Consider the following 21,936-nt stretch of genomic DNA (forward strand, 5'->3'; position numbering starts at 1 on the left):
TGTCAAAGTTTTCGGACAAATAGCACCCCAGGGTGCATACTGCCCTGATTAGTGTTCTGAAATGAATGGCGTCCGCCATCATGATTGGGGCAAAGTGTGCATTTGACTAATCTTTTTTTCTATTATTAGGGTCAAAACTTTTCGGTCGCCCTATTTCCACTTTACATACTGGATTTAGCTCATATCCTACACGTTCCAGCATCAATGGGAGGGCTGACCCCCCACCACCACCTCATTATTTCAGAACTTAACTTATTGCTATATCTATTTTCCTTTAAATTGAGGTAAGTACATTTTTTATCTCATCGAAACAATAAATCATTCAAAGCTGTCACAAAGATATGATACAATTAAAAATGTTAGATGGAAAGCTTATGTGAAATGACTCTAGGCCCTACACAGTAGATCTAAAGAGCATTGTGTCAGATGATATATATCATATTTAATCTTTAAATCTTTTCCACATATCATAATGCACCCATCATTCAGTCTCATATTTTCATTCAGCCTCTTTCATTACTGATTTACATTAAGTACATCTCCAATTTAACACCCCAACTCTCCCCCTCTCTCTCCCTCTCTCTTTCATTCTCTCACTCCCCCCTCTCTCTTTCAAACTCCACTCTTCCCCAACTGCTTTTCAATCAATTCAGTACAATAATCATGATTAAAAACAAATAAAATCTTCGTTTTCATATATGCATTCACATTTTATTTCGGTATTCAAGTTAATTCTCTTAAACATACATACAATGCTTAAGAAGCAATACAATATTATTATCATTATTATTATAATAGGTTTCACAATGGGATCAGATTTTTTTTAGTATATAAGAATACAATAATACATGATAATCAGTCAAAATCAAAACAGAAACAAATACATGAACATAAATACATTAAAAAACATATACTCAGAACAAAAGAAAAATTGTAGAAAATGTACGATTGCCCACCTAAATCCATAAAAATACTCATATTGGTCTTTCAGGTACATGACACCCCCTCCCCCATCATTTTTTTTTTTTTTTTGTGTTACCTATTTTGTAGGAACATACTTGGTTGTTTACAAATACAAATATAACACTTGACATGTAAGGACAGAAAAAAAAATACAGTGTACCTTTGGTATAAAAAGCTTTTAGCATCCTGAAATACAAGCATTTTTTGCCTACTTCTTTAAACTCACTAAAACATAACATCCTGAGATAACATCCATTTGTACAGAGAATTGAATGCAATTCTAAACTTTAATAAAAATCTCATTTAAATTAAATCAAATGAGATATTGCTTAGTTGTGGTAAGATGTGCTAACCTAGACATTTTTTCATACTAGATATCAATAGACATTAACATATTATGTAAAATACTATAATGCAACTTACTTATAACTAGTTTTTATATGAAAAATAACCCTTCTTCAATACATTTGACATGACACCCTGTATGTACTTTCCTTTAATCTATGAATGACAATCAGAGTACTGTTGCCATAATAATACTTTCTGGAACCTTCTGCATCAAATTTGTATCATAATTCATTCTCATTTCTTTAAACTTTGATACAGGCATAAAACATATCATATTTACTTCTATATCTAAAATTAGTCATATTACCAATATTGCATATACACAGGACTGAAAATACATCATAGTATATCATTTAATGATGGAGCAGCACAGCTGCAACTCTTTGATAATCTGAAAAGGAAAATAATAATCACAACAATTTGGGGCATTAGAGTAAATAAGTACTACTAATGTTAAAATAATATCAAGACAGAAAAATCCATGAATATTCTTTTTGCTTGAGATCAAACAGAATTCTATAATATCATGTTTTGAATACAAAATCAGAATACAAAGTGATCAAGAAGTTTATTGTAATTAAATTTACATTTTTGAAATAATCTGAATTAACCAGAATACAAAATATACAAACAAGAAAACAGAGGTTAAAAAAAGTAAAAATAAAATCACAATTTAACTCATTTTGATTTCATATCTGTGACAACATATACTTATCAGTATAACTAGTCAAGGTGATAACTACATTGTGTCAACTTATAAAGTTCAGGCACATTTTGATTCAATGCAAATTATTAATCAGGTAATCAACCATGATGGATGAATAAAACCATTACCATGACTGTGTTTAAATATTTTTGTGTTTGTTTAAATTATGCTAGACATCCTTCAAGAAACAAGCAAATTTCTGGGCACCATTTCATGAAAGCTTTCAGCCAGTCCCAACTAAATGGTCAATTTTTACCATTTCAGTGAAATTCATGGCTTTGATTTGCTGCGAAACACCAGACTGTTAATATGGTAACAATCTTCATGAAAAATAGATTTTTAGGAGACACAATGAACACAGAAATTTAAGAGTATCAGTATCGCTTTTTAATTTGATAGTTAATATTTTTTATCTGTAATTTCATTATTTTTTTACATTTACTATTACCACTAATAAGAATGTAAATATCTTCATAAGGGGGGTTAAAATGGAACAATCCCATAAAAAAAGTTAACAACCCAAGACTCTTACATTCCTACCCCCCCCCCCTACAAAAAGTATCAATTCAAATATGGTAATAATACCCTTCCCCAATAGTCAGCAATGCATACCCCTTTCCAAGGATAGTTTACACCACCAGTCCACTTGTACTGCCCTTACAAGATTCATAGTAGAATATTATCTTATCGACTACCTAGAATTGATTTAAAGTTTGTCTGACTTAACATACAACTACCTTGCAAAAGAATAGAATAACTATTTTTCTTAACTCCTGTCAAAGCTCCCTCTCTCATGGTGTGCGTGTGTATATATAATAAATATTTTCATTGTTTTTCAACTGAATGCCTTTGCATAGTTTAATGTTATAAAGAGAGAGGGGAAAAGAAACATATTCATCTGATTTCAATCTGAGTTCAATAGATACCTGAGAATGAACTGAACAGCCTCATAATAAAAAAAACTCAAATAATTTTCATCCCACATAAATGCTGAAATGGTCTAAAGGTACTTTTATGGAACACTAGAAATAGAGTTACTTGGGCGTGATGTATCAAAATAAATACCCATTTTCACATAAATTACAAAGAAATAATTCTAAGAACTACCATGCATGATATATCTTTGTTTTCTGCAATGATCACATTGTAGAAACCACTGCAGCATTATTTTCATGACCCCTGAATGAGAAAGTACTAAGGGGATAAATTAATTTCAAATGGTTCATATAAGTGCATCAAAACCCAGCATAGTGATTTTTTTTATTATAGTGTTCAAACATGAGGCAGAGTCACTGGTCATGCACTGTACGTGTCAACACTAGATCGAAAGAGTTTTATACACAGTTGCAAGAACAAAGTCATGACTTCACAATGCCATACTATGTCATGAGTATGATATCAGAACTTATCACTTCAATTGTACAAACTTCTATTTTCAGAGCTGCCAAGTTGTATATTGCATTTTCAGTATTCTTATCCCCCAAAATCAGTATTTTGACCAAAAAATTTGTATTTTTACCGTGTGAGATAATTATGCAGACCTGCCAACCTCTGGGAATGAAAAACTGTATTCTGCGATAAAAAAGTGTATTTCATAATAAAATGCTTGGTGCACTCACTCATCGCGGCGCTCAAGCTGCATGCAAGCTAAAATGCGCACTGCTCTTGCAGATGAAAAAAAAACATTATAACATGTGTATATCTTCACCTTGGTTTTAACAAAATGATTGAAAAAAAAACAAGTTACCTGAAATTACATTGATCTAATAGCCATATTTGTGTACATTTTATGAAATAGAGACATATAGAGATTATTTTTCTCAAAAAATTACGATTTAGTAAAAAAAAACAAAAAAAAAACCCATATTTTTCAAAGAAAAAACGTAATGCCGTATTTTGGTTGCAAAAACGTACTAAATACGGCTAAAACGTACTGGTTGGCAGGTCTGTACTTTGCAGTCCCCTAAAATGCCTCTGCAATATTTCACTTCATACATAATTTACCCATAACTTTTATACATCAATGCTATCAAACTTTGTCACTAAGCCTTCTCACATCACATATTAACATGGCCTTATGATCACTATGCACTCTTTATATCATTGATATATATTAAAAGATAGAGCCCCTTTTATTTAAAATATTCACAAATGTTTGTATTCATTCTATGGATGAACAGGCATAATGATGCAGCACAACTCTCATTCAAAATGTAAAACATACATTTATTATTTGTTCAAGACTTTGATTTGTCAGGTTCAGATTAAAAGTTGAACTACCAATTTGAGTAACATGATTACCTACATAAAGGCATATAAGACACTAAGCTCTTTTATCAAAATTAGCACCCTTATAGGAAAAACATAATTCAAATTGTAACGTTTCTTGATTTTATGAATTTGTTATCAGTTCAAGGCTCATTACAGTGCATGCCTAAGAACTCACGTGGAAATAAAGATATCAAAGGCCTTGTACATTAATTCACAGATAGTGGTAGAATCCTAACCACTGTCATAATTTTGCCGACACCTACCAAAAGTTTATTTTTTACTGGCTTTCCAGAGGAAGGCCTCGACTGACATGTTCAGATGAGAAGGCTTTAAGGTATGCTGATTTGTAAGAGGAATATTAACTTAAAATCAAATTGCACACAGCCTCATATACAACGATCAACTGTAATAGTGAGTAAAATGGTGGATTTTTTAGGAGTGAATTGAGGGTGACTTTTTCTAATTTTTGCAGGACATCTGTGCTCACTACGATTGTTTTTTAACAGAAATATGGTGCGATACAAATGCCGTGGATCATCATTATCACTATAATAATCACTGTGGCCTATCCAAGTTCATTCTTAATTTTGAAATTCCCTCCTTCATGAGTGATGATATTTTATATTTCTTTTTTTTAGAATCATGGTATGCAAATATCAGACTTTCTATCTTAAAATTTATTGGAGAATACTGATATAATAAATTCCTGATTTTCAGTATCATGAGATGTCTAACCATTTTTGCATGATGTAGCAAATATTGAAAGTCATCTCACAATCTTTGGACTTAGAACTTGGAAGGCCCCCTACAAATCATTGTACTGTTAAAGCATTCATAATTTTCAATACTATCGGCCATTCTATATTTTTTGTCTTATATAACTTGTGCATAAACTACAAATGCAATTATGTATTTGTATAATTAATTTACTTATTTGAAAAAAAATAACTTTCAAAGATTGTACTTGAAAGAGAAGATTCTACCCGACTATAACATTGGAAATCTTCTTTCTTTTTGCATTCATCAATATTCATTCTAAATACAGTCTGATCAATTCATACATAAAACCATTATCGAATACTGATAATACATAAAACCTGTACACTCTGCATTTGAAACTTATTGACAATGGATAAAAAGCAACCACAAAAAAGAAAGAAAGAGAATAAGAGAATTGAAGTGATCAATTAAGATTTTATATCAAACATGATTGTTTTCTTGATATTAAATTTAAAGGTTGTCTTGATTGTTGAAATGCAATCATACTTCCAAGAAAATGTACTACTTCTTCTAATGATACTGGTACCTCTTTATTTCTGAACAACACATGAAACTGCAATATGAAACAATATAGGAGTATGTATTACTTTCATATGGATCACTTTCTTTTATATCCTGTATGACAATTATATTTTCAATTAAGGAAAATCAAAATGATCAAAATAAGTATGGTATACTCTATAATCAATTTAATACAGCCTCATAAAATTGAAGTAAAATGGATATATATCAAGAATATTTAGAGAGGAGAAAAACTATATTTGATTCAATTCAGTCCAAATTCACTTGCAATTTCTCAGATATCTTTAAATCAGTAGATGACACATTGTTATGAACCATAGAAGAACAATTATTTTATTGCATGGTAAAAATAAATCACTAAAAGATAATATCAGGTTAACTGAAAACAAAAACTTGTTTGTACACTTGGATTGACATTTGATTTTTTTTTAATGGAGGGGAAAATTAGCAAGGCAAGTACGCAAAAATAGAAGAATCTATATAAAATATGGTGATCTTATTGAATGGATAATACAGTTAATACAGGAGCTGCGGAATAGTTTTGAAAGTGGGGGCTGAACCATACTTGTGTGTGTGGGGGGGGGAGGTGAACACGCATGAAATCACAAATTGATGGCAATTTTCACGTTTCACATTCGGTTCTGTGGCCCCTGTTATTCAGAAATAGTTTATAAGAAGTTCTTCTTTTATAAGAAGTCTCTTTAGCAATCTTACTTAATATTGTCAACTACATTGTCTTCTGATTGCATCACATACATATTGTGTGAATTTGACAATGTTCAGTGGTTTTATTTAAATTTTTGCCTAAAATCCATTTTCAGAATAGAATGTAGGGATAGCTTGGCCAGATAAATAAATTGTTCCAAATGGATGTACAAGAAGTATAAATGCCCACATTGATGAGATATGTAGTCTTAAATTCATTTACAGATGTATACGCAAAAAAAAATACTGAATACAAAATTTTAAGAATTGTTTAACAATACATTCAGTGAAAAAGATCAAATTGGAAAATAAATTGGAATCTAAGATTTAGTAAAAACACATAAACTGAATGACATAAACAGACAACACAAAATCACAAATGACAATACAAGATATCATACCACATAGTCAAACAAGTGTTTCAAATTTGTGTACTAGGAAGAGTAACAAATATTGCCTGTTAGTTCAATGTTTTCTTTAAAAGTAATTTACAAATTATCTACAGGACACTTCTAAGACTACTTTGAGTTGGTTAAATCTTAAATCTTAATTCTTTTGTATCTATTAATCAACAAAAATGAGTTTTAAGTGATTGATATTACTTAAAATGACAAAAATGAAACAAATAAAACATAAATCATACGAGTAGCTGAGTTACAACATGCGCAAATATCATAATACCCAAAATGTGTTTGCATTGTTTATATAAAGACAGCCTCAATTTAGGATATCCTATTGTAGATGCAGCAAGTTTGTAGAAACATCTTACAAACCTATTAATAAAAGGTCTCTGACCTATCAATTAAAGAAGGTTCTCGGTAAATGTCATGTAGGCTTGTCCTCACTGAAAGTTCAATGACCTTCCTTAATGACTGGCAATAGGAACTTTAGCACCAGGTGAAAGATTAGGGGCAGAGTATGAGACAGATTCATCACGTTGAACTGAGTTGACACTTGCACCAAGAAGCAGCATTTGCTCACTGGCATTCATCTTGGACGGCAGTGTTTGACATTTGACCCTGCCTTCACTGGCCGAGTCAAAGCTTAACCTGACATCAAAAGGTGTACTGTCCATGAGCGTGATGTCCATATCTGCTAGATTGTTCAAGGTTGATAACGTTTGATGTTTGGAGAGGTTTCCTTGCGAGTATCCCAAGGAGCTCATTGTGTTGATCATGGAGCAGGACTTTGCATTGAGTCTCTCCACAACAGAGCTATGCATGTCTGAGTCTATTGAGCTATGACTTACAAGAGTAGTCAAGGATGTGTTCAAATCTTCATGATAGCTCTTCTCATGGACGGAGCCAGAGCCGCGACTACTAGATGTTCGACTCAAGTCGTTGCTTCCCAATGAATTGTCTTCATGAGTTGTATTGCTTTGTTCTTGTTGCATCATCAAGAGTGAGCGATCATTGCATAGCGCACTCAGTAAAGGAGCAGTTACATCCTTGTCAGCAATTTCTGCTCTGATTTTCCTTGTGTCTATGAGTTGATGATGGTTGCTGGATCGACTGTGCTTCTTGTGATATCTCCTCTCATCTTCATCATCGTCCTCTGCCTGCACAGGTATCAATAGTAAAAAACACATCACAATTTAAGATTTGTTTCAATGTTTCACTTTGTTAAGAGCACAAAATGCAGGACACTATTTGCATCAGCCATTATTAAAAAACGCAGCAACATGCTGCTGCACACAGATCTTTATTCTTTCTTGATCCATCCTAAATCAAGCATGCTTTTATTGAATATGGCAATTACACTTCAGAATGTAAAAAAAAAGGAGAGAATGAGATTCATATGATCTCACATTAATCTCATATCTAACTTATTTCCTCTTCATCCCTTTACCCTTAAGCTCCTGTCAACTTCAGCAATTAATCATTTCCAATACAATTATGAAGCCACACCATCCTAGAAATTTGGTAATCTTCATCTTGCATTACCTCATCATCTGATGCCCATTCCGATTCACTAAGCATGCCAGTAGCGTCTTGATGTACCACCACTGGTTTACCAGGTTCACTAGAGGAAGATGAATGAGTTGCATTGTGTTCCTTGTGACTGGATGCATCAGACATAGCTGCAGAATGACGCTTTGATACACCATCTGCATCAAAACAAGTCAACAAAACATAATCATGAATGAATGTTAATCGGGTGTTTATGCCCAGATTCCATTTTCAAAATCCTTTATTATAAACAATTTGTAATCTCAAATGGAAGCGTGGTGGCAACATGATTTTGATTCTTGCCTTTCAACCAGAGGGTAACAAAAATTCTTATTCTGGGCTCTAGCTGCAAAAGGATGTAGGGTGAAGCCCTGGTAGGATATATGCCTTAATGTGAAACAAGAATTATGCAAAATTAATTTGGCAGTCTAAGCTACTAATCTAAGATTAATTAGTCTTGGTGCCACATTGGATTCTGATGTTGGCTACAAACCAGCTTATATCAATCATAGTCCTGTAAATACACACAGAAATGTTTGCTCATAATATGATACAATACAAGAACAGTATTATCATTGGTATAATTGTAAAGAATTATAATTTATTTTTGTAGGAGACAAGACTCACCAGAGTATAGCAGCATGTCCTCTCTTGAAGTAGAAGGTTGTAGTGTTTGGTGGGATTCGAGTTGTGGGATATGGGTCATTGTTGATAAAGGAATCTCAATTATTTTATATGGTGACGACATGTCATCATCTAAAAGGAAAAGATAAAAAATGAAATTATCACTGCATGAAAGTTTACAGTTATCTTGATATAACATTTTCACACAATTAATAAAACATACACAATTTCATACTATATTAAGTTTTCATGATTTCATTCTAAAATGATACTGGTCTATTTATAATACAAACATATCAAATGGATTTCATTCAGCAAGTGATATTTTATTACGTCACTGTCAAGATCCACATACAAATGTCAAATTTCTCATTTTATACCAATTAATTACTGAGTGGCAGTACACAAATCTGCATTTTTTATATCAAGTCATAGAATCTTGATACTGCCATGTCGATCAAGGGAATGGTTTTGAGCAGCAAGTGGTCTTTCATTACCTCGCTTAAAAAAACACACAAAAAAATGTCATATTCTGATTTTTTTTATAAATACAAGTTAATATTTATTGAGTACATCAATCTGCATGTTCTACATCACGTGACCCTTCTTGACCTTGGTACATAGATCAAATGGAATGGTTCAAACCTTCACTCATTGTCTTCTCAACCGGTGACCTCTCATCTGATACGATACCAGAGGTTGCTACAGAGCTCACATTACTGATTACAGACATCCTTTGGTCAACCTTGGTGGTAGACATCTCACTATGAGATGTGGTTGTCATAGAGCTATCTACATCTGACCAGGAGATGTCACCACTAATGTACGATTCACGGTATCGTTTCTTCTCTGTGGGTTAAATCAAACAGAAAGATACCATGATAAATTTACTTGTAACACTTGGTACATTCAGTAACCTCAGGGGCCACTTTTTTCCAAAACCGTGTACAACAACGTAAAAATTACCATATGATTGTGATTTTTTGCATGGTCAGCCCCCTCCCCCCCACTTTGAAAACCGTTCTGCGGTCCCTGAGCCTTACTAGAACACACACCTAAAAAGTTGCTATGATAGCAAGTCCTGATGGAATGTAAAATACCATGACGACAGTGAAAATTCTGTTTCTTGATTGGCTCTTCCATGAAAGGTGACATTCAAGTAAGAGTTGCTATCATAGAAACTTTATATGAAATGGGGCCCTGATTTGCTATTATAGATTTTAAGAATTATATTTTAATACAAATACATTGTATCTTCCAGGGAGCAGGACAGGGCAAGAAATGTAAAATATAGAAATTCTGATTGCTGCAAAAGTAAAGTCATACTGGGATCGATGAACTTGAATAAAATTAAAATTAAATGATTTAAATTTCAAGAAAGATTTAAAGAGAAAGATCACTTAAAGATTAAAATTAAGTTAGTCAATTTTTTCTTTCCTGCTATTATAAGCATTTTAATAAAAGAGAATGCAGAGTATAACATTGTCATTAAAACATAGCAGTTAAAGAAAATTTTAAAAATAGAAAGGAAGGGAAGGAGAAAGGGGGAAATAAGGGAAAGAAAGAGGAAAAAAGGGGGGGGGGGAGAGTTCAAACTGATCAACGAAATTCCTGAGAGCACTTACCTGAAGCACTTTCTCTGATACGCGCTCGATCTACCAATGACTGTGTTTGCATCTGGAATGAATGGGTCAGCTTGCATAGCCTCAATAAATGTTTGGACCTATGAATAAATAAAAATTGAAATATTACAAATTATCTTAACAAATGTACTTCAAAGTATAAAGAAATTGAACATAATATAAAAAAATATATAAAGCACATTCATAATTAAAAGTTATTGTTTACAGGACATTCTATCTTGGCCATTTCAAACTGATATCATTGTCAGAGAATATTTCTTTCAAAACATAAGTGATGACTCAAACTACAAAACATATCATATAGAAAATGCAGATGGCAAAGTGTTTAAATTGTCATAAATATTAAGGAATTCTGAAGACTATGAGGTTAAATTTTAATAAGGGTTTAATTTAAGAATGGTGATACAATAACTTACTTTGCTTCAGTGCATGTGTAGTATGTGATTTTCCTTCCATCTGATACTCCCTCCACAAGAAGCTCAAACTTCTTTTTCTGTGATAAAGAAGAATAAATACGACTCTAAAGTTTCCGAAATGATACCCTGAGTACATGGACAACTTGTACTTTGATAGTCCACTTCTTATTGGTAAATTTAACTACTACTCAATCAACTTTTGAAGATAAAAATCTGAAAATAGACAGAACATATTCAAACATGTTTCTACTTTACCATAAGCCTGAAGATTACACAAAGTAGTATCATGCAATTGGATACAAGAATATTCTAATTTATAAAACATGTACTGTAAGAATCATACAGTATGCAGTAACATTTAACACCTTAAATCTGTAAAAACACAAAATATATCACCATGTTGATATATGAATTCGGGAATGAACTGAAATTGAGAAAATGTAATGATATATTTACCTGGAATATCAATCTCTTGATGTCAACCCAAGGGTATTCACATAAAAGGTACTTTCCATCTGTAGAATCCTAAACATAAAAAAGAAACACTTTTAAATAACTTTCAATATTCAAGAAAGAGAATTGGTTATACTGCTTTCCATTGTTGGTTATAAGAGTACTGTGGATAACATGCATGGAAGCTCTTTAAAGCACAATTGGATATTCAACGAGAAATGTTAATTCCATAACATCTAAACGCCAATTAACACCCCTAACAAAAATGATGTGGTTGATTTAAAAGGTTTATAGCTACACATTTCATTTCTTACCCAACAATGGATATAGTGTTAATTGCACTGAAATAAATAGACCTTATCCACAAAATGGTGAAGAAGAATTTCTCACATGATGGCTTATTGGAATACAGGAAATCTTGATCATTTCATGCTACATTAAGAATTATATTATGACCAGAAACAACAAATATAAAGCCACTCATAACGAGGAAGTGTTCAAACATTTTCTCGTCTTAGTTTGTATTCAAGCAATACCATAAAAGTTGATCCAAATATGATTGCATATTCTCTTTATTTTGTGTTGATAGAATAATATTATACTTTCCCATATAGAGAGCTAATACATTTCATTTCCTCCAATACCTCATATAAATGGATGCCTTTTGTGCACACACCAAGCCATATTGATGGAGTTTGTTCTGTCTTGGTCTGAAAGAAAAAAAACAAAAACATATGACTGCTCCATTAGTTTCCTTTGTAGCAGTGTAGTACAATGATAGTCATATTCAATAATGTATTTTGGCAACTGTGAACTTATACAGCAGAAAATTCTGAAAGAAAATCTCACAATTTACGGTAAATTCAGTATACTATACCATTCACATTCTAAATTACATTTAAGTTCAGGCAAACAACTGTGAAAAAAAATATAATGCTGTTACTAAGTATCCGTATATAGTATATATTCAGTGTTCTGCATTGACAGTTGTGAAATATATGTTGTGTTACTACTACAGAAAAAATGAAAAGTTTATTTGTAAGGCCTATGTAGTATGTATGCCTAGCAATTGAGTCTTGCAACACTTGTTGGAATGCTCCCAAGAATGAGGATCCGATGACCGGGGTACATCTGTAAAGCGACGTTCCGACGTCAAAGAGACGTTCCAATGTATTAAGCACTATATAAAAGTGGATTATTATTATTATGGAGATTGCATATATGAGAGCCAAGTAGTCTTACAGGTCACACCCATCAGGCTCCAAGAATGCAATAAAGTTATATACACAATGCAGATTGCAACCCTTGAAGTGCCAAAAGAAAGACAAAGTCGCATGGAACCGAAAGTATCAAGCAAACATACAAGTGATATTAGATGGTTCTTCATCAGCAAGAAATAGATCAATCTTAAGATTTGATTTCTAGCCACATCAACCGACAAGTCATCAAAATTAATCCCAAGATTCAAGAAAAACCACATAAATCAGAAAAAGACCACTTGATCTCTTTGGTTATTAAGTGGTTTGTTTATTTTCGTTGGGTTAGTCTCTGGTTAGTTGAATTTAATCAGTCCAAGAAGATTCAAATTAACTGAGGAACTTGAACTGATCATTAGAGAGAGGAGGAAGAGAGACTGTAGAAAAAGAGAAATATGGATATGGGGATAGAGGAGGGGGAGAGAGAGAAACAGGAATGAGAAGAGAAAAACAGATAAACCCAGAGAGAGATAGAGAAGGGGGTTTTGTGGGTTTTGAAAATTCAGATTGCACACAGAGGTGTGTAGACAGGGATTATTTTACTCAACACAAAGACACATCCTAAAACACTATTGAACCCTTTATAAAAAGATAACCTTCCTCAAGACTATAACAGACTAAAATTCCCTAAAAGTCTGTGGTTTTGCTTCATTAGTACTAATTTCTACTATTTTCCTAGATATTCATTTCTAAAGTCTCAAGTGATAGAAAGTTCAAGCGATCACAGAAGCATGGAATAAATCACAATGTCAATTTTTTTACAAGGCTATCTATAGTCAATAATAAAGCTTAATAATGAATGAAATCATGTAGACAGGAGACAGGTACCGTCTGTCGATTTTCATGAATCAAAAGACTATTAAAACAAATTCCAGCAAAGAGGAATCGTCAAGTCACTTCAATTGCTTAGCCAATATGCCCAATAACACTGACATCTTCACCCTTCTTCTGGGTAAAAAGTGGCAAAGTGTAAATCCTGATATTTCTTGTATATCTTCACAAAAAAATCTAAAAGTACTAAGTAAGTAGTTCAGATTGCAAGAATTGCAGCAGCCTGAGCAATCAGAAACAGATTATACTCATTTAAATCTTTTTGAGGCAGGAGCATAGATTTTCATTAGTATTGTGTCCTACAAATAAAGAGCACTCACTGAAAAATTTGATAAACTGAAATTGTTGATAAACATCATATCAGGAGAAAATAGCATGAAACTCTTGAAACAATTTAACAAAAGCAAGAAGAGGATAGAGCAGAACTTTCCAAGAATGTAAGTAATAAAAGAGAAAAAAAAGCTCTTTAAAAATATATATATAACTGCCCAAAAATAACAGCAGCAGTCAAGGAGATCTAATGTCATGCTTTACTGATGTAAAACAAATTCATCATACAAGACTAACCATGAGATATGTATTTTTGCTAAACCATTGAAACCAAGCAAAAAAAAAAAAATAATAATAACCATGTAGGCCTATAGTGCAGTGTCATAAATAATGATATAGGCCTACCACTGTACTACTGTACCACTGTACCACCATCATTTTCAAAATGCAGCCCCTTCAAACATAGAGTATGTCACTCCACAAATGATTAATGCCATTTCAAGTTTTCTTCTTTATTTTCATGATTTTCCAAATCATGAAACTTCTTGGAACTCATACCCCCTATCTCTAATCTTAGAAAATCCTTCACAAGCGTGCTCAGCTGTATGGTTTCCTTCAGTATATATATACTTCCATTCTTTTCCTAAGTCTTGCAAAGATTGAATTCCTGGAGGTCTCCTGAAATGAAACCCAAGGTCACTTCTGTTAAATGTTACCATGCTCACTAGGATTTCAGGGACTAAAATCATTTTAACTCCAGGTTATTTTTATTAGTCTTTAGAAATATTCTGTTGAATTAAAATCTCAAGGTCATTTAGTTGTCTTGTCCCAAAAATTTACTATTCAGTTTGGAAAGCAACAACACTGATATACAAAGTGAATAAATAAACAAACAAATAAATAATAAATATGACCAAATATCATATGAACAAATAAAATCAACACTACCTGAAAATTATTGAAAATTTAAAATACATGTTTATGTCATCTCATCTTGACACAATTTTCATATCATTGAGAATGATTAAATATTATTACTTTCTCAAGGGGTAGGAATAATCAACAATTGTTATTCAACCTACAATCCAAGTTAGATTTATTTCATTATTTTATACACACATACATGAAAGTAAAAAGTCAGACCAACATGCAAAACATAAGCTTATTGATATACATTACAAAGCATTTAAGTTGTTTGGGAGAGATTTCTTTCATGCTCTATTCACCTCTCCCAATAAACAACCCCAATAATATCTTGCAGAATTTTTAACCAAATATCTAACCATGGACCAAGCTTCAACATTTTCGGTTTTAATGGAAATCACAAATATCAGATAACACAAGCACTTTAACATAGCACTTCCAGTGAACAATGCAGCTTTGAAAATCAATCTTCGAACTGTGAAACAAAAAATGTAAGCCTGGAGAGAGGATCTACAGGAGCCTCTAAACAAGAAGTTTGATTTACAACCGGTTCACTTTGTTCTCTGCTTGGTTCATTGCTATTGAACCGAGGGTCATCATACAAGTACACTGTAATCATCTGAGGGACCTACACTTTACATTCCTAGAATACTTCAATCCAATGTGTGGTCACAAACACCAACCACATGTGCTCAAGCACACTACCATCAAAACACATTAATTTTTCATGGTCCAAGCTACTCCTTGGACTCCACAACAACACACCTGTCACATCTTAGGTGATTGATGTGGTTTTCTCTACTTGTTTGCGTAAACAATATTCATGCACTTGTCAAATACAAAACTCCTATTTCCCCTAATTTCATTTAAAACCCTAATTAAATCCCATTGTCATTTTTTCCTTCATATTTACCTGTGACTAATTTCATATGTTTCATTTAGAGAAGGTATGACCACTATGTGCTTGAGTGAACAAGCGTGTCTAGCTCCCTCGATTGAAACTCATCCATGCAGAGATAAAGCTTTACTGTACCACATATTTATGGTACAATAACGAATATTTCCAAGCTTGTTGAGGCAACTGAGCATAAATATTTCTTATTCATCTCTGCATGGCAGGTGGTTATCTATACATTTTGTCTTTCCCTCATTTTTTCCTTCTTTCTCAACATTTTTATTCATCCTTTTTGAGTTCCATAACTTGTGGGTGAAGTGCACGCGAATAGATTTGACACGGCCCAGCAAATGTATGAATAGAGTAGCTGATCTCAGAATAAGGGGATCTGGTGCAATGTACTTTTTTTTCATTGATAAGTGAATAAATGCCTTACTAGGTCTTCTTCACTTCCTTCTAATGAGTGTATATCAAAATACCAATACAACTATGATGCATAATGCCATATACCATCATAAAGCACAATGCAGAATAGACAGTGGGCCTACTCGTATTATGATCATTGCTCTACTATTAAATGGAAATAATGGGATACATAAATGACCATCATCATTACAGACAATAAGAAGTCTGATGATGCAAAGAATGAAAGATGACAAAGTTATGCTGAAATCATATCAGAGGAAAAAAAATACTTTTAAAGATTAACTTAGATTGGCTTGAAAATCATACCAATATCAGTTTGTAATCCATATCTTGCCCAGTATAATGGACAAAGTCATCTTTCAACTGAACTAGAACTGTGCCGTGTTACCTTGAGCACTATTAAATGCTGAAAACATCAACTATTTTTCCAGATTAAGAAAGAAAATAATATATACCAAAGATATGAAGAAAATGAACAATACTTCTGAATAGCTTCAATTCACTGTCTGAACATTTTTTTCAAGGTGACTTGAATGATAAGCTACTGGAATTTGAAAACAAGCAAGAAATCAATATCATGCTTGACTTCCAAGTAAATATGTTCCACCATCAAGCATCCATAGGATTTCAATGTCTATGTTTCAATATAACTCAAAATAATGAAAGTACAACCAGCTGTTGCTGTGTCACTAAATATAACACATTTATCAAACTGTTCCATTGTTAACATATGGTGATATATGATGTAACAGAACCCTCAGAATAGGATTATCTGATATCAAAGAAAAATGCTTCCACAACTTACTCAACTTTTGTTCACTTCAATCTCTCTATAAAGTCAGGAAACCAAGAGAGATTCTTAGTTACAGAAAGAGGAAAATACAAGTTGTGAAGTCTTACAAGAAAAAGCATAAGAATCCTTAGTATTGGACTTACCTTCTTGAGTCTGTAGAAGTGCATATTATGTTCTGGAGTAGTAGCTGCTTCTCTAACAAATGCTTTCTGTGCAAGGGCTGGTGCTGTACCCTTCTGATCTCTATGCATTGAGGGAACATGTTTGATGATATAATTCTCTCCTCTTCTTTTTATCACCTGAAATATCACAAAATACAAAGGATTTTCAACTCACTGATGATAACAGTGTTATTTAAAGATTCCATTATTTATTTAAATAAAAGTAAGATGTCACTGTAAAATTCATACATTCCCAAAGAAAAAAAGACCTACCGAAGCATAACGGTCCTTTTGACACTCTTCAAATTTTAAAAATACTTTCACAAAAGTTATTTAAGTTTTATTTTGTTATTTCCTATAATCTTGCTTTTACCAATAATAAGAAGACATTGAAGCTTGAAACTGTAAATGAATGCTTCATGTATTGTTAAACTGATAGTCTCAGCACTTCATGTCCCCAGCATCACAGTTTATAGCATGCAGACAGAGATAAAGAAACACTGCGAAGCCATTTGGTTTGCGCCTCCATCCCAATTCCAAATACTATACAATACAATGCCTCTATTTCGGAGTTCCTCTATTTTCAGATAATCTCTAAAAACCATCTTGAATAATCCCCTAACTCCCTGATTACTTTCTCCCTTCTCACCCATTCTGGGAAGTAGTTTGCTGGTTCAAAGTATCTTCCAGCGTGTTCCGTTTCATCAAAGTTTCCCATGTCTGCTTGGAGAGCATAGGATGCTAGTACAAAACACGCCTCCTCACGACAAAGAACTGGAGCCTGGAGTACATTTTGTTTCAGCTGTAGATAGTAATGGTAACGTGTCACATCATCCCTATGATGGAAAGAAAGAAAACCATAGAAACAATATTATCTTGGTATCAATCCTCTACATAGTGATGATGATATGACTCACATTCACAATTTATCTGTTTTTATATGTTTTGATAAAGGCCTATTCAAAGATACAGACTTCTCAAGTGTTGTCTTCATTGTCATCATCACCATCATCATGTTCATACTGAAGATAATAAAACAAATGCATCAAACAAACTTCTTTATTATAAAAAAAAATGCAGATGAAAGATGAGATAGGTGTTTTTTGGAGGGGGGAACACAATGTTTACTCTTTTAAAGTTACAAACAGGCCTACATAACCATGGACCTATTACGAATGGACATTAAACGAGAGCATTTTATGACCACCACCTGTTTCCAGCTGTCAAAATTGCTGTCTAACCCTTAACTTTCTCTTTACGCGGTTTTTACAACGACCGCCCGGGGTGATTGTTTACACAAGCTCCTTTCGCCCGATGATCGTCACCGATCGATCACTGGCCCTCTTTCGACCAAAGACGGTCATGTTGTAGCCCCGATTGCCAATAGGGAAAGTCCTTACATTACCTAGAATGCAATGCGCAATTCATATCCGGTTTTTCAGTACATTATTTTAGGCTCTCTATAATGTGCGATTGTCGTCTGTCCATCAAAAAAAATCCCGTTAAATTTCATCAATCCTGTGGAATTTTATGCCCAAATGAAAATCAACTTCTGACCGAAGGTAAGCGCTACTATCGACATCGATACTGTCCGAAAAAGCTGAGATTTTAACGTTTTTCCGCAGATTTTTTCGTCGAATTTCAACTGCTTTTTCGCCGTAGATATACGGATCTGCAAGGTGATGTCAATGCATTTCATTTCCGGTTGTTAGCGATGTACGTAAAAAATACGTTTATGCACGCCTGTTTTCTTGTTTCTGCTATCATTTTCATAGCGCTAACGTTCGCTGCTGTGCGTTGCTTTTGATAAAGTGAACGAACAACATCGCAATGGGTAGGAGCAGCGTACAATTGATTTCCGCTGTCAATCAGTGAGAGCATGTTTTACGACCGGCTTGATGGGTGTCAGCTGCCAGCGCTCTGTTTATAAAAGGATTAGCGGCGACGGTCTCTGTGTCAAAGGAGGGGATTCGTTGAATGTCCATTCGTAATAGGTCCATGACATAACTAATTAAAGTAAAAAAATAATTTCAATCTTTTTTTATGTTATGAGAAAATGTTGAATATTCCAAATGTAAAAAAAACTACTTGACATGACACAGAAGAATTGAGTTTGATCATAAACACAGGGTGCTTTTTCATTCTGAGTCGATGTCAGAGTCCAGGACAACATTCGTTCACATGAATATCAAAGAACATAAACATAGGAAGCTCTTAGGAGAATGAAATACCACAATATAGGCAAGATATTAGATTGATTTAGCAAGGCTAAATTGGATATAGAGAGATTTATGTGGCTTGGAATTCATGCGCGGCACCCTTGAAAAGTAAAACTACCATGGAGTAATCAAGAGAGGAATGTTGAGAGGAAAGGGTCAAAGGTGACACATTTGGTGCCCTGCTGGAATAACCTTTCCATCAGGAAAAATGTAATGTGGTGTAACATGTTCTCTCGCCAACTGAGGATTAATAATAAATGTCAGGAGTACATACATTCAGAGTGACAGGGGAATTTCTAACAGTCTAGCCAAAAACTGTTTGAATTGTATGAATTATCTATGAAGCAAATCAGACCTGACATAAGTACTTGAATGCCATGCATTTTTAAAAATAAAACTCTCTTTAATTACCAAAAGTTACATTGAGGTAAAATATATGATGCTTTTATACCAGAATTGGCATTTCTTCCTCCAAAAGATTGTAAATGCATGAGAAACCACTGTAATATACTAATATATCGGCTAAAAGATGATCATGGGAATTTTATATACTTACGCGTGTAAAAACTGTGAGGCATTCTCTTTCAAAATTCTGGTGGTGTTTTCATATGTGCAACAATAACAATTTATATACTTTGAAATTTGAGCAATGTTCTACACATAAAATTATCAAAAATTAATATTTAGCATGTAGGCCTACATTACATCTTTATAAAAGGTTCACAACAGAATACAAATTAGTGCTACAGATCAGAAAGGAGTCCACATAGTCATACTTACTTCAATAAGGATACATGTTCCACATATAATTGCACTTTGAGGTAAAAAGAAAGAAGAGGTTTTCCAGCCTTGTCACGTCCCTGAATCATCAAAGAAATCAAATAAAAAAAGAAAGTTGAGAATACAACTAATCAAACATAAATGAAATAGTAGGTTGAAATATGATTCAATGTGAGAAATGTGTGTAAAATTTACCAAATGACTGTGGAGTCATTTCCAAACAACATGGAACAACTGTAATGTATGTGCTCTTGGATTATGAACAGAATTGCAAACCACTGAAAAACAAAACATTAGGCCTACTTGAATAATCATGAATTACCTTTAAGAACTTTGAGTACACGATTATTAATAATGAACTTTGTGAAGTAAAAACAAAATCAATAGATCAAGATTTGCAAGCAATAGCAAAACAAAATAAAATCAGTAAATCATATCATTCTCCTTGTTGTTGTGATGCCAGTCAATTTGCAACATTTTGAAACTTGAAAGATCTATATTTTCATTAAATGAAGAAGATGGTATTTTATTCCCTATCATCACATGACCTCAGTATACATAATGACTAAATTCATACAGAGAAATGCAAGGTGAAATTTTTTCCTTGGATGATATGCTATATCTTTAGCAAATGAAATTTCTAGGCTCACATAATGTAAAGCCTGATTATCAAGTGACAATAAGTCACAATACTAAATAGGTTCATTATTGCGGACTGAAATAATCGCTAGAGGGTATTCATTTGTCTCGCAATCTACTATGGTCAACAAGGAAATTCGTGAACTTGTAAGCTAGTGAAAACTTTTTGCGAGAGTGATCACGAATTTCCTAGAAAGCTAGTGAACACTTTTTGCGAGAGTGATCACAAATTTCCTTGTTGACCATAGTAGATTGCGAGACAAATGAATACCCTCTAGCGATTAAAAAGTCACAAGTTGCAAATTACATGTAATTGATAAGCATGTGTTTATTACAAGTATTATGACTTCAAATACACTAGGGCATATAGTTGTCCTCATTTGGAGAAAATGAAGAACGCAAAACTGGGCCACACAATCATGTCAGGATTAGTGCTGATTCATTAGGGAAATTGGAAAATTTCTAAGAGATGAATGTATCCATTAGACTTGGGAGAAACTATCACGATGCCTATCAATTTAGGAAATTAGTGCACATTGTAATGTAATGTAGGAATATAATGAGCTTCAACTACTTTTCAAATGGCATGAATAGCAGTCCAAGCCCGTAGGCCTACTAAAAAAAAACTCTTCTCAGATCATGGTCCGTAGAGATTGATGGACAAAATCGAACCATTACTACACCAATTTTCAATGATAATTTCAAACTGACTACATTAATATCAGAAAATACCAAGCCAGGACTGAACCCTGAAACATCATTTATTTTCAAAGAATTGAGATATAAAATCAAGTGAAGACAATTTAACCACAAAATACAAACTTAAAGGGATGGTTCAGGCGGAAAATATTTATATCTAAATAAATAGAGCAAAATGCTGAAAATTTCATCAAAATTGGATGACAAATAACAAAGTTATTGATTTTAAAGTTTATCAATATTTTGTGAAAACAGTTATATGCACATCGTCATAAATATTCATTAGGTGGGCTGATGATGTCATATCCCCACTTTCCTTTTTCTTATGTAATTTACATGAAATCATAATTGTTTCATTTTTTCATACATGTGTAAATGATATGTCTCCATTATGATGAAATAAGTTGCGACAATGAATAACTGATGCACTTAATCAGTTGTCAATCCAATTGTTTTAGTTCTTGGTAGAAAATTTTGAATAAACATAATTTCATTTAATAAAATACAAAAGAACAAGTGGGGATATGACATCATCAGCCCACCTAGTGAATATTCATGAAGACATGCCTAGAACTGTTTCACCAGAATAATGCAAATCTGTAAAATTCAATAACTTTGTTATTTGTTATACGATTTTGATCATATTTTCAGCATTTTGCTCTG

The 21,936-nt window shown here is 33.1% G+C and overlaps 1 protein-coding gene across 1 annotated transcript; it reads right to left on the reverse strand.

The window, feature by feature from the left end:
* Nucleotides 1-685: 685 nt before the first annotated feature.
* On the reverse strand, nucleotides 686-20,024 carry LOC129265572 (FERM domain-containing protein 1-like). Its single transcript, XM_054903554.2, has 11 exons — nucleotides 19,936-20,024; nucleotides 17,586-17,772; nucleotides 16,919-17,074; nucleotides 12,025-12,090; nucleotides 11,384-11,452; nucleotides 10,928-11,004; nucleotides 10,494-10,591; nucleotides 9,514-9,717; nucleotides 8,872-9,000; nucleotides 8,239-8,402; nucleotides 686-7,853 (listed from the first exon to the last, which is right to left on the reverse strand). The coding sequence occupies exons 1-11, from the start codon at nucleotides 20,022-20,024 to the stop codon at nucleotides 7,161-7,163; spliced, it is 1,932 nt and encodes a 643-aa protein (XP_054759529.1). The 3' UTR covers nucleotides 686-7,160.
* Nucleotides 20,025-21,936: the final 1,912 nt, after the last annotated feature.

Source organism: Lytechinus pictus, chromosome 7 (assembly GCF_037042905.1).
Source record: "Lytechinus pictus isolate F3 Inbred chromosome 7, Lp3.0, whole genome shotgun sequence".
In the NCBI taxonomy this organism is placed as follows: Eukaryota; Metazoa; Echinodermata; class Echinoidea; order Temnopleuroida; family Toxopneustidae; genus Lytechinus; species Lytechinus pictus.

Coding starts and splice junctions, on each gene's coding strand:
- LOC129265572 (XM_054903554.2), bottom strand. CDS start 20,024: ATGATTCAGGGACGTGACAAGGCTGGAAAACCTCTTCTTTCTTTTTAC. Junction 9,718..10,493: donor TATCAGAGAAAGTGCTTCAG/GTAAGTGCTCTC, acceptor TTTAACCCACAG/AGAAGAAACGATACCGTGAA. Junction 9,001..9,513: donor TGAGAAGACAATGAGTGAAG/GTTTGAACCATT, acceptor TTTTCCTTTTAG/ATGATGACATGTCGTCACCA.